The sequence below is a fragment of the Nansenia antarctica genome (genome assembly GCF_963989245.1).
Source record: "Nansenia antarctica genome assembly, chromosome: 1".
NCBI lineage: Eukaryota > Metazoa > Chordata > Actinopteri > Argentiniformes > Microstomatidae > Nansenia > Nansenia antarctica.
In genome coordinates this window covers 64,086,831-64,099,330 of record NC_137674.1, presented here as the reverse complement: position 1 = coordinate 64,099,330, position 12,500 = coordinate 64,086,831, and the positions used below count along the sequence as shown (strand labels likewise).

General features: G+C 44.2%; 1 protein-coding gene across 2 annotated transcripts in view; it reads right to left on the bottom strand.

Annotated features, from left to right (window-relative positions):
• Window positions 1–12,500, bottom strand: part of sgk1 (serum/glucocorticoid regulated kinase 1) — a gene marked incomplete at its 5' end in the record, with an annotated part of 38,523 nt that overhangs the window by 24,041 nt on the left and 1,982 nt on the right. Inside the window, one exon of one of the 2 annotated variants that reach the window (XM_080550010.1) lies at window positions 9,252–9,521. The exons of the other annotated variant lie outside the window; for it this stretch is intronic. Coding sequence (XP_080406136.1) covers window positions 9,252–9,521 — 270 coding nt within the window. The remainder of the gene's footprint in view (window positions 1–9,251; window positions 9,522–12,500) is intronic. 2 annotated transcript variants of the gene reach the window in all.

Below are 12,500 nucleotides of genomic sequence, written 5' to 3'. Positions count from 1 at the left end.
GAAGGTGAGGGGGGGGAGTGTCAGAGGAAGAGAGAGGGAAGGTGAGATGGGGGGAGTGTCAGAGGAAGAGAGAGGGAAGGTGAGGGGGGGCAGTGTCAGAGGAAGAGAGAGGGAAGGTGAGGGGGGGGGAGTGTCAGAGGAAGAGAGAGGGAAGGTGAGGAGGGGGGGGGAGTGTCAGAGGAAGAGAGAGGGAAGGTGAGGGGGGGGGAGTGTCAGAGGAAGAGAGAGGGAAGGTGAGGGTGGGGGGAGTGTCAGAGGAAGAGAGAGGGAAGGTGAGGGGGGGGTGTCAGAGGAAGAGAGAGGGAAGGTGAGGGGGGGGGAGTGTCAGAGGAAGAGAGAGGGAAGGTGAGGGAGGGGGGGGAGTGTCAGAGGAAGAGAGAGGGGAGGTGAGGGGGGGGGGAGTGTCAGAGGAAGAGAGAGGGAAGGTGAGGGAGGGGGGGGGGAGTGTCAGAGGAAGTAAGCTCCAGAGAAAGAGAGAGCGAGCCGAATTGACCTCAAATAACAGCTACATCCCATGGGACACACGAAAAGCCTCTCAATTACTTCAGAGAGAGAAGTAGAGAAAGGGAGAGAGACGGAGAGACAGAGCGAGAGAGAAAGTGGGGTAATGGGATTCTTAAGAGTTTGGTCTATGCTCCCTTTGTGTTGGTGGACATTTGAAGCCGCCGTGGCCAGATGCAGTCTCTTTCATCCTCAAACCTTGATGAGTTGAGGAACGCAGTCTCTGCCGTGACTTCTCAGACGAAACGTTAACATTCATAATCCATCTAGAGTCCCCGCGGTTTTGAGTATTTCTCGGAAATTGCAAAGCCGCTGCCTCCTCTGAGTTTTCTTCTGTACCCCGTTAACCTCTCTCTCTCTCTCTCTCTTAATCGCAAACACACAACCGTCGTAGATTTGAGCGTGCGTGAGCACACGCGCACACACACACACACACACGCACGGACGCACACTTTATTCATTCTGTCTCTTTCTGCTGATCTCTAGCGGGCATTTTAGATAAGGGCAGAGTGAGAGGGCGGAGGATATCTCAGTGTGACACCCAGCCTATTTACTCACCACAGGGCATTGTGTGGTTTTCTCTCTGTCCCGATTGTTTCAGCTATAAGCCCTGTTCCCTGCATCGGTGTGATAGGCATAATAACCCAAACATTTCACATCGTATCAAGAACATTTCTGTTGTGCCTTCAGGCCTTCAGCTAGAGTCATGAAGGTGAACTGTCAGGTCACTGAAGCTCAAAGTTAAAGTAGACTAGTTTTAAAGTGATATAATATACTGCACTGCTCACATTGTAAAAGCAGCTTTGGATAATTTCAGTGAAGTACAGTAGACCTTCAAGGTACTCATGCATAAGTAGACGACACCCATGTAGGTTTGTAGTATGTACCCCTACCAACCTACGCCAGGATTCTACACCACGTTTCAAACAGCATTCAACACTACATCAAGCCCAACCATTAGGCCTTACCGACAACAGGTTCTGTACGTTCTTAGGAAAGTGTTGTCAATGCACACTGCTAAGCTAGCTGCATGTCATCTACGGTTCAGGGCAGGTATCAACAGTTTAGGTCAACCACAATGACTCATTTGCACTGGTCCAAAGGTTGTGGTTTATTCCATGATAATTGTCTGTATTCTATGAGTGGGAGGAATGTGTGTGACATTATGTAATCTATGTCATCAAGTGTAGATTGCATGATATTTCTACACAAATCAAATAACATAGGGTAGTGACATTCCACCTAACCAGTCTGTATTCTGTATTATGTACGTGTTCTTTGGCAATTTTCTATTATATAAATGTGTGTGTACCGTATATATAAAAGTGTGTGTGTGTGCGTGTGTGTGTGTGCATGTGCATGTGCATGTGCGTGCGCATGCTCGTGTGAGTGCGTGTGTGTATAATACATAAGAATGGGAGAACGAGGGAAGCCCAAAAGTAAAGCCCATAACATGAAGCACTTTCCCTCCTCTCCATCTCTCCATTACTAAGGTTCCGTATTATACTGGAATGTCATTCCCATTCTCCGGTTCCCTACACAGGCCCAGCTGAGAGCGGCGGTTACGTGAAGCGGCGGTTTTGGCTTTCAGGTCCGGAGCACTGGAACGCCAAGGTGGAAGATGGGATTAGCCAGGTTCTCAGGGCGGATTAGGCCTCTGGTAATTCCCAAATTCCCTCACAATGAGCCCAACCCTCCCTTTTTCCACTGGACTGGGGGTCAGCGAGCGAGCGAGTGCGAGAGAGAGAAAGAAAGAGAAGAAAATAACATTCTGGGACATGAACCTACATGTTTGCGCCAGGAAATCCCTGTGGAATCACTATAGAGGTATAATCCTACGTAGGTGTAGAGATGGATGAACCTGTTTTGACTATGCAGTCCTGAAGCACCCCAGTGAAGGCTATGATGCTCTAAAATGTTCAACAATAAAGTTGAATTTTGATGATGTCCTCCAAGAGTGTTTGATTGTCCTCTATAATAAATACAGATTTCCTTCTACAGTTTATACCTTCTTAATACATTGAACAGGTGTTGAGAGGATTTAGCCTGTAATGGAGACATTATACAGAGTTTGGATCAGGTAGCTAAAGTAACCAGCATGCTAACCGCTTTGGGTACCTCCATCAGAACAGACACAAGCACCCACCACTAACGAATCCTAGCTTTGTCCTACTTCTCTCTTCTATCTCTCCATCGGCACCCGACACGTGGATGCTTGTTATTCTTCTTGGGATTTGTCAAAGCACTGCACGTTTCTCACCAACGATGACAAATCCCAAAACCCTTGGAACCGGGGCAACAAAGAGCTTCCCACACGTTTTTATTTTTTCATCTTTGATTTTCTTCGCTATGCTAAAATCACATGGAAGAAGCTAACATGGGGAACGAATGAGTCTTTCTGTTGGAGGTCTAAATATAGGGCTGTATTGTGAGTGTAGAAGCACAGTTTTAATGTGTGTTAGAGGGCAGAAAGCTGATCTGAGAGCAGCTCTGCCAAGCCCATTACTGTAAATACATGCTTGGTTTCCAAAGCATTTGGCATCAGAAAGAAAGGAGAAGATTAGCATTTAAAAGGCTAAATGCATGCTAAACCTTGTTAGCCAAATTAGCTTTGCTTTTCCTGCCCCAGGAGATTTCCTCATATAATCATGCTTGTCTTAAACTCATTAAAACATCTGGAAGTTGTCCAAATGCCTGAATGCCAAATGTACGTATGTATGTATGTATGTATGTTTGTATGTATGTATAAAGTACAAAGGGCTAAGTGAGGTAGTGATAATGTATTACGCGGTGGCAATCTCAAAGCCGTAAATATATAACCCCTTGAGGTCATGAAAGGCAAAAAAGAAAATGAAGCGGGTGAAAGTCACAGAGTTTCTTAATCGAACCTCCAACCAGGTGAATCCATTAAGCACTGCCAAGGGGATAAGTAGAAGCTGGCACTTGACTAGGCCTAAGCTGGCATGTTACCAGCATTCAACTGGCATCTCACCAGTTCATTACCAAGCCCTGGGTCTAAGGGACCGAGGGGGTTCTGATACCGGGCAACTCATGCAGCGAGCTTCGTAATGAGAAAGAAGAGAACACAATTTCACACTCATTGAAATTAAAAACGAAATAAATAAATGGTAGTCATTGGAAAGAAGAGAACTTTCCCATTGTTTAATTGCTGATAGGTGTTTTGCAGTGTTTTCTGACTTTTCTGGCTTCTTTGGTGAACTTCTTTGGTGAAAGGTTTTAATTAAATCCATACTAATTGAACCTAGGGGAGGATGGGTATTTCCCCTTTCAATACTACCATATAGCCCAACAAATTTTAGTTTAGACTGGCAATTTTTCATGCAGCCATTCTCTTGCTTTTGGGGGCCTTATCCAGTAAACCCATGATTCATTAAATCAATGGAAACAGCAGCATTAGAATGGAGTATATATGTATACAACCAACTCAAAATCCATATATACTTTATATATGCTGAGTAGGCAACGCTTTGACAAAGAAATTGTTGAATCCCTGACGACAGGTGAAGCGCCTGATTCAGATTTAGGAAAATCCACAGAAAATCACTTTTTTCAGTCCATTGAACAGGCAAAATTAAACAGCCATTTGGGGGATGGACAGAGTCCAAAGTCGCTGCCCTGGGAACACCAATGGTATGGCAATAAAAGGATGCCAGTAAAATAGTGTGACCATAAAGTGCGTCACACAGGTCATTAACTATTAGCAACAAGCGAGCCAACAGAGATTTGCTACCTCCTACATGTAGGACTACTGGAAAGAACAAAAGAACACAGGTCCAAAGGGCAAGACACCCATTCTCACATTCTTAGAAAGACACACACACACACACACACATGCACACACGCACACACGCACGCACGCACGCACACACACACACACACACACATACACACACACACACACACACACACACACACACACACACACACAGCATCCTCCTTACAGAATGGGCAATAAAAATAACATATTTATCCAACTTATTGGATTGTACCGAATGGTTTAGGGCCAAAATACATCCTTGGCATGTTCGTGCCATGACAAGTTATGAACCTGCTAGATCCCTAAGGTCATCTGAGGTTGGCTTTTTAACTGTTCCAAGAGTGAGCACCAAAAGTGGAGAGGCAGCATTTGCTCACTATGCAAAAAAAGAATTGGAACAAACTATCACATACCATTAGGTCAGCCCCATCTTGAGCATTCTTCAAGAATAGGCTGCAGACTGTTATGTTCTGTTCAGCTTTTAATTTACTGTATTTTTATTGACTGTACTTTAATTGACTGTATTTGAAATGCTGACAGTTTAGGCTCTACTGATTTGTTTTTATTTGTTTTATTTTAAATTTGAACTTTTAAATTATTATTATTACGGTATATTGCACTTCCTTTGTTCCGGCTTTTAATTTACTGTATTCTAGATACTGACAGTTAAGGCTTGGTTTTCAACTGACTGATTTGTTTGTCTATTTTTGATTTTAAATTTGAACTTTTTAATTGTTATTTTATTGCACTTTTTATTTCTTTAATGTATTTAGCGTTCTGTAAAGCACTATACATTTGCATTCAGATGTATGAATATGTGCTATACAAATACATTTGCCTTGCCTTGCCTTGATGGAAACACACACACACACACACACACACACACACACACACACACACACACAGTCCTTAGAAAAAAGCTTCTAGGAAGAGGCAATTAGAAAACCAAAAACGAAGTTATACTAACACACCTGTCGATGTTGAATTTCCTGAATTTCAACCCCTCCACTTCTCATCTCCCCGAACGGCCAAATTACATAAACAAATTGGGATGACTCATGGCCTGACTTGACAGTTTTTCAAGCAGACTTGAAGTGAGCACCATCAGCGGTACCTCCTCTCACTCTCTGAGTCAGACAGGAGAGACTGACAGGGGAGCAGGATGCATTAGTATTCCTGCCACAGATCAGCAGGCCTTGTCCTTACTGAGAGAGAACAACATACACAGGCAGATCTGTCCCGTCACTTTCTCTGTCTGCCTCTCTTGAAACTACAGGCTGTCAAACAGGCCAGGGTTCCATTTGTTTTCAATTCAGGACATGATTCAAATTTGTAATGGAAAAATGAAAAAACCGTTGGATGTAAAAAGTGTTCTTATTTTCAGTTTATTGAGAAATCATAGAAAATAAATGCCCTTTATTCAATCATGGAATTGTAATAATTTTATATTCATTATTTAATCATTTCAATTTCTTGAAATTGACTGGATTGAAATTCAACTGAGCCCAACCCTGCTGTCTAAAATAAAGCAATCATTAGAATGTCTAACACACAGCGATGATGCACTGCTATTAGATCAGGGGTCTCCAAACTCCTGTCAACTCTGGTCCTGGTAAAGCTATGATACAGGGTGCGCAGGTGTTTGTTCCATCCCAGCAGCACACCTATTTCAAATATCAGACTATATTGGTCTTCAATATGGACCATGATTCATTGACTTGGTTAGTGTATTAGTGCTACTGCTACTGTAGCACACAAAGATCGGAGTTGATGACCCCCATTTACATCGATGAAGGGGTCCATTGGTCATTGACAGTGCATTGATGGTGATGGCTATCTCTGGTCCTGTAGAGGCTACAGCACATGTGCAAAAGTATAGCGTATAGTGTTTATTCCAGTCCAATACTGGCATACCCCCCCCCCCCACACACACACACACACACACACACACACACACACACTCACACCCCCCACACACACACAAGTTGTGGTCTAGATTGATGATGGAATAGATCACCCTAAAATACGTTAGTTTAGACATTTCTTTTAGAGAGGAGACAGAGCTTCTCTTTTTTTTAATCAGGATGTTTTTGAATTTGTGTCACGAATGTTCATCCTTGTACCTCTTAACGCCTCAGACCTGATTGAATCAATGGGCACCCGTGTAACAAAAAACGGTCAGCTCTTGGGGATAAGGAACACCGTTCTAGGTCACGGTTGGTAACCTTCATCTCTCTGTACCTCCTCCTGTGTCCCTCCTCCTCCCACTCTCTCTCTCTCCCTCCCTCCGTCTCCTTCCTCCTCTCCTCTCTCTTGCATGAGAGGGTTTTGGACGGCGAACACGAGATCAGACTCCTTCAGGACTGCCAACTGCTGTTTAACCCTTGTTCCCTGAGAGTGTGGTAATAGCATCAGCCGCTCATCCATGCTGGGTACAAGCAACAAGGAGGACACAGCCTGCAAATCGTTGATGCTTAACTTTGAATTAATCCACACTCAGCATACATTAGATCAGAGGTCAAACAATCAAATTGTTTTAGTCGTGGGCCGAATTGGACCAAATGCAACGTCATGAAAAAAAACTGTACATTTTTTAGTGAAACTAAACCAATGTGATGCGTGCGTGCGTGCGTGCGTGCGTGTGTGAGCATGGTACATTACAAGACATCCTTATCGGGGGAATTTCTATGGCTTTGATTTCTGGTGGTGCTCTGGCAGGGGGGGCACGCTGGCAGACGGTGCTCCTCTGACCTCCCTCTGTCTTCATAGAGAAGTGTTGTCTCAGCTGTTCTCTCCCCCCCGCCTCCTCTTCCTCTCTCTCTTTTTCTCTTTCTCCTACACACACATTCTCTCTGTCCTCTATCTTTTTTTTAATCTCATCTTCATCTCTTTCTTCTCTCGGTCTCGGTCCCCCTCTTTCTTTTTATTTCTCCCTTTTCGGTCTGATGTCTTTCTTCAGTACTCTGTCGCTATCTCTCTCTGCATCTTCCTTTCACCCTTTCTCACGTTCTCCGTCACCCGCGTGTGGAAAAATGCCACGGTATCATAAACCCATTAGTTTGATCCCATAATACAGTAGATTATTATCATAAACTGCGATGTCTATTTATAGCATGTGGGCTACACAACAGATTGAGTGGAAAAAGGGGTGAAGGCCAACCAAAGCCTATGTAATGTGCATATATTTCGACTGACTCCTATTGCTAAGTAACAGCTTTATTTCAAAACAAAGATCTTTGACACTCAGATTCTTGATGTTTTGATACTGTATGTATACACACAAAACAAATAACAAAACAAAGCCAAACATAATTCTAATTCTATCAAAGCGCATTGTATGTCATCTGTGTATGAAATGTGCTACTTTATATAAATAAAGTATCGATTTTATTTAATTCCTATGTGCAGGAAGAAGGACAGTGTCCTATCAGACCTGCATAGACACTCTGTCATGGCACTGTCTGTCCCTTAACATGAGGAGCCTTACGTAATACAAGCTGTGCCCTTCATAATGTGGCATTTGCCTCTTGGAGTTGTCACAGAAATGTACTAAGTCCAGTCTATACGACGTTTGTTAAAGCATTTGGCTGCCAACATGGCATAATACTGTTGGCTGAACTACAATTAAGTCAAGGAATGGATAACCTTTTAAGAGATAAGGACATGGAGAACATCCAAGGCAATGACTGGTTTCATACTTCATACATAAGTTTGTTGGCAAATTCAACTTGAGATAAAGAACTGTATTATTAGCAACCCAAGGATCTAGGACAATTACAGAACGTTTGGTTTGTGTACTTTTTCGACCCTTGAACATTAGATGCCAAAATGCAGGCTATGTTGTGCCATCACGTGATATCATAACCATATCAAGTGTTTCAAGGACTAACCATCCAAAACCGTTTCTAACCGCACTGAACTGTGTCAGCCCCGTGTTTCTATTTTAAGTGGGGTCAATCATTTAACATGTGGTCAAAAGATTGACCATTCAAGCTCAGCCATTCTTAGTACTGTTTAACTGCATCAGGCCATATGGGACACACACACACACACACACACACACACACACATCCAGGACAGTTAAAGAGAGAGGTCGCAGAGACAAGCATCTATGACTCACCACATAGCCCCCCCCCTCCTAACCCCCTACCCCCACCTCTAAAAACCTCCTTTCAACTTTGCACCACCCTCCATTAATCCTTTACACACACAGACACACACACACACACACACACACACACACACACACAAAACACACAAACACACACACACACAAACACACACACACACACACACATAACAAATAGCAATTGTCTCCAATGAAACATTAGTGACAGATTTATCGGCTCGGGGGGCAAGAGGTGGAATTGATGAAGAGAGAGAGAGAGAGAGAATCAGAAGGTGGGAAAGAGAGAGAGTGACAGGGAGAATGAGAGTGAGCAAGCAAGTAACACACACACACACACACACACACACACACACACACACACACACCACAGAGTCGCTGTGCCAGGCAGTGATGACTCATTCTCTCCCCTCCTCCACCTGTGACTGGTGTCTCACACACAAACACAAAGAGACACACACCTATACACACACACACACACACACACACACTGCACTGATAGGTGTGATGATTGATCAGCTGGGTGATTGCTGCTATGATTGCTGTTACATAACCAAGGACACCCAGGCGTCATTACTGTGGCAACCACGCTAGAATGATGTGGTGTGTGTGTGTGTGTGTGTGTACGTGTGCGTGTGCGTGTGCGTGTGTGTGTGTGCTCCAGCCTGGGTTTACATTATATTAGAGCTTCATGATAGAGCAGGAGCTAAGACAAACATAACACACACACACACACACACGCACACACACACACACACACAGCTAGTCATGGGCACACACACAATACACATGAACACTCCGTTCAGAGACAGAGCCAGTAGTACAGTATATATGCCTTCCCCTCACCTTGCAGGTCTTGCTCTTCTCATGCCCGTGATTGTGCCCGTGATGCCCGTGACAGGTGTGCAGGCAGGGCGAGGGCTGCTGCTCCTGCTGGTAGTATCCACCCTGCAGGCTGTTGGAGTAGTGGCAGCAGCCGTAGGGCGAGGGGAAGTGGGTGTACCACAGGTCGTCCGCCAGTGCCAGGGGGCACTTGGGACAGGGGTACCCCAGGAGACCTTTACCCTGCCCTGCCTTCTCCACGTTCACCTTGGGGTTACGCATCCACCTGCGCACCTGGGAGAGGTGAGGAGGAAAGAAGGGAGGAGAGGGGAGGAGAAGACGTTATTGTTTGTCCGCAAGGACCGTACAATGTTGTTGCACTCACTGTACTGTAAATTGCTTGATTAAAGCCTCTGCTGAATGGGATGTGTACACTCACCAGCCACTTTATTACATACACCTTTTCAACTGCACATTTTAAATATCTACGTAAATATCTAATCAGCCGATCATGTTTGTTTGTTTGTTATTAGGATTATTAGGATCCCCACATTAGCTAATGCCATGACATTAGCTAGTCTTCCTGGGGTCCGACACAAAAATCATATTTGAACAATTGTCAACATTATATACATACAGACAATTGTAAACATTGTATACATACATACATCATAATAACAAAAGAAAAGAATCAAATAAATAAAAAACCAAAGAAAATAAATGAAATACAACAGATCAGCAAACGTGATAAATCATCTACTGTACATTCAGAGTTAATTGTATTAAGTGCTCTTTTATTGTTTTCTTGAAAGTGCATCTAGAATTAGTTTTACTAACATGCTTGGGTAAAGAGTTCCATCCAGTAATGTGGCAGCAACTCAATGCATTTAAGCATGTAGACATGGTCAAGACGATCTGTTGAAGTTCAAACTAAGCATCAGAATGGGGAGAAAGGTGATTTAAGTGACTTTGAACGTTGGTGCCAGACAGGCTGTTTGAGTATTTCAGAAAGTGCTGATCTGCTGGGATTTTCCCTCACAACCATCTCTAGTGGTAACAGAGAATGGTCAGAAAAAGAGAAAATATCCAGTGAGCGCAAGTTCGAAAATGGTGGTGTAATGGTGTATGGTGGTGTAATGGTGTGGGGGATATTTTCATGGCACAAATCTTCAGCAACTGTGTGATGTTATAATGTCAACATGGAACAAAATCTCTGAGGAATGTTTCCAGCACCTTGTTGAATCTATGCCACGAAGAATTAAGGCAGTTCTGAAGGCAAAAGAAGGTGTCCAACCCGGTACTAGCAAGGTGTACCTAATAAAGTGGCAGGTGAGCGTAGTGAAACATGTTTGTAGTGGGACGGGTGTGAGGCATATAAACATCTGGGATGTTACAAAGAATTTCAAGAAATGTAAGTTACACAAACACGTGGCAACCTGGATAAGCTGCTTGAGTGGCAATGCCTCAATGACTGAATTAGTCAAATATACTGTATATGGGCATTATGATAGTGTATTTAGCACACCTGGGCAAAATATGTTTTTGAAATGGTTTCAAATATTTGGGGACAATCGAAGCAAATTTTTTTTTTTTAATATTTGAAGCTATTTCGAATATGTATTTTTCCCAGGTTTTGCCTAGCCTTAGACTGTTTGCATAGGGATTTAATAATCTACATAGGAACTTAATCTATGCTCGTGCTCCCTGGCTCACCCATATGCACACATGCACATAAACACGCACTGCCAGCCTCGCTGTGGCAAGCCTTTGATCAAGGTGGCAAGACCGTATGCTTCTCCCTCTGATGCTAGTGTGTGTCCCTGCCCACCTGCTACCTCTCTTATGACACACACACACACACACGCACACGCACACGCACTCCCACACACACCCAAACACACACACACACACACACACACACACACTTTATACACACACATTCCCACACTCACATTTCAAGCTTTGCATTGAAGTACATCTTCAAAGGCCTGGGGGAATGCAGTTCCCTTGCCTCCAGTTGCAAACACAAAATCACAAACTGAATACAGATCAGAGTCTAAACCCCAAGACTGCAACACCCTCACACTCGTCTCATGCTGATGACACGTGAGGCTCTGTGTTGATTGGCCTGTCCAGATTCACCCTTCATCCTTTGCAGTTTTGCAGCTCAAAAACATCAGGTTGCGTAGGTAACCATGGTTTTATGAATGTAGGAGCCACCTATTTGCTCAATATGTAGCCAACAGGGAAGCTCCGAAAAAAAAGCCCTGAGTTCTAAGTGAGCACTAGCTCAATTGCCTTGCGGTTAGAGTGTCCGCCCTGAGATTGGGAGGTCGTGAGTTCGATCCCTGGCCAAGTCATACCAAAGACTATAAAAATGGTACCCGATGCCTCCCTGCTTGGCACTCAGCACTAAGGGTTGGATTGGGGGTAAGACCCTGCGACATACCAGCGTCGTGCACTTGTACATCAAGCCGCCTCACACTACGGAAATAGAAGATCGTGCCCTATGGGCCATTAGGCTCGAGAACCTTCGCTTCTCAAGGCTACTTACTTCTAAGTGAGCATAGGTGAGGAGATTTCAACCAGGAGTCACACCATTATATAACTTTGATCATATTAAATGTTTGTAAGAGATTAAAGCTTCCATTGCTTCTAAGGCACACAGATGACTCACAAGTTCCCAGAAGGAGTCAAACAGCCTCTAACAGTAAGACCAGCAGTATGTGATTAGGGAGGGGGGGGTGGGAGTGGGGGAGCTGCCTTCTGTGGACTGTGTCGCTGTGTGACTCGAGTCCTGTTTGGCACAACACCCTCCTTACGACCACAGTCGTGACCAAACACCACATGAACCAGGCAGCTGGGAGACACACACACACACACGCACACGCACGCACACACACACACACACACGCACACGCACGCACACACACACACACACGCACACACACACACACACACACACACACACACACACACAAACACACACACACACACACACCATGCCATATTGAGTGACTATGGACTGAGAAAGCCAGACCGCATGTAAAGGCCTGCAGAGGCTAACACAAAACATCCATGGAAAACCACCCAATACAACACAATACAAAACAAACAGTCCAGTCAAAACACACCTCTCGGCAATATGCATCTATCAACATCTCATACTGCGGAGAACTGCCTAACACGCTACCACAGGTATTGTGACAAATATTATTGTTCTCGCTCTGTGAAATGTGTCCAGAACCGTCAATAAAAGAGATCACTGCAAAC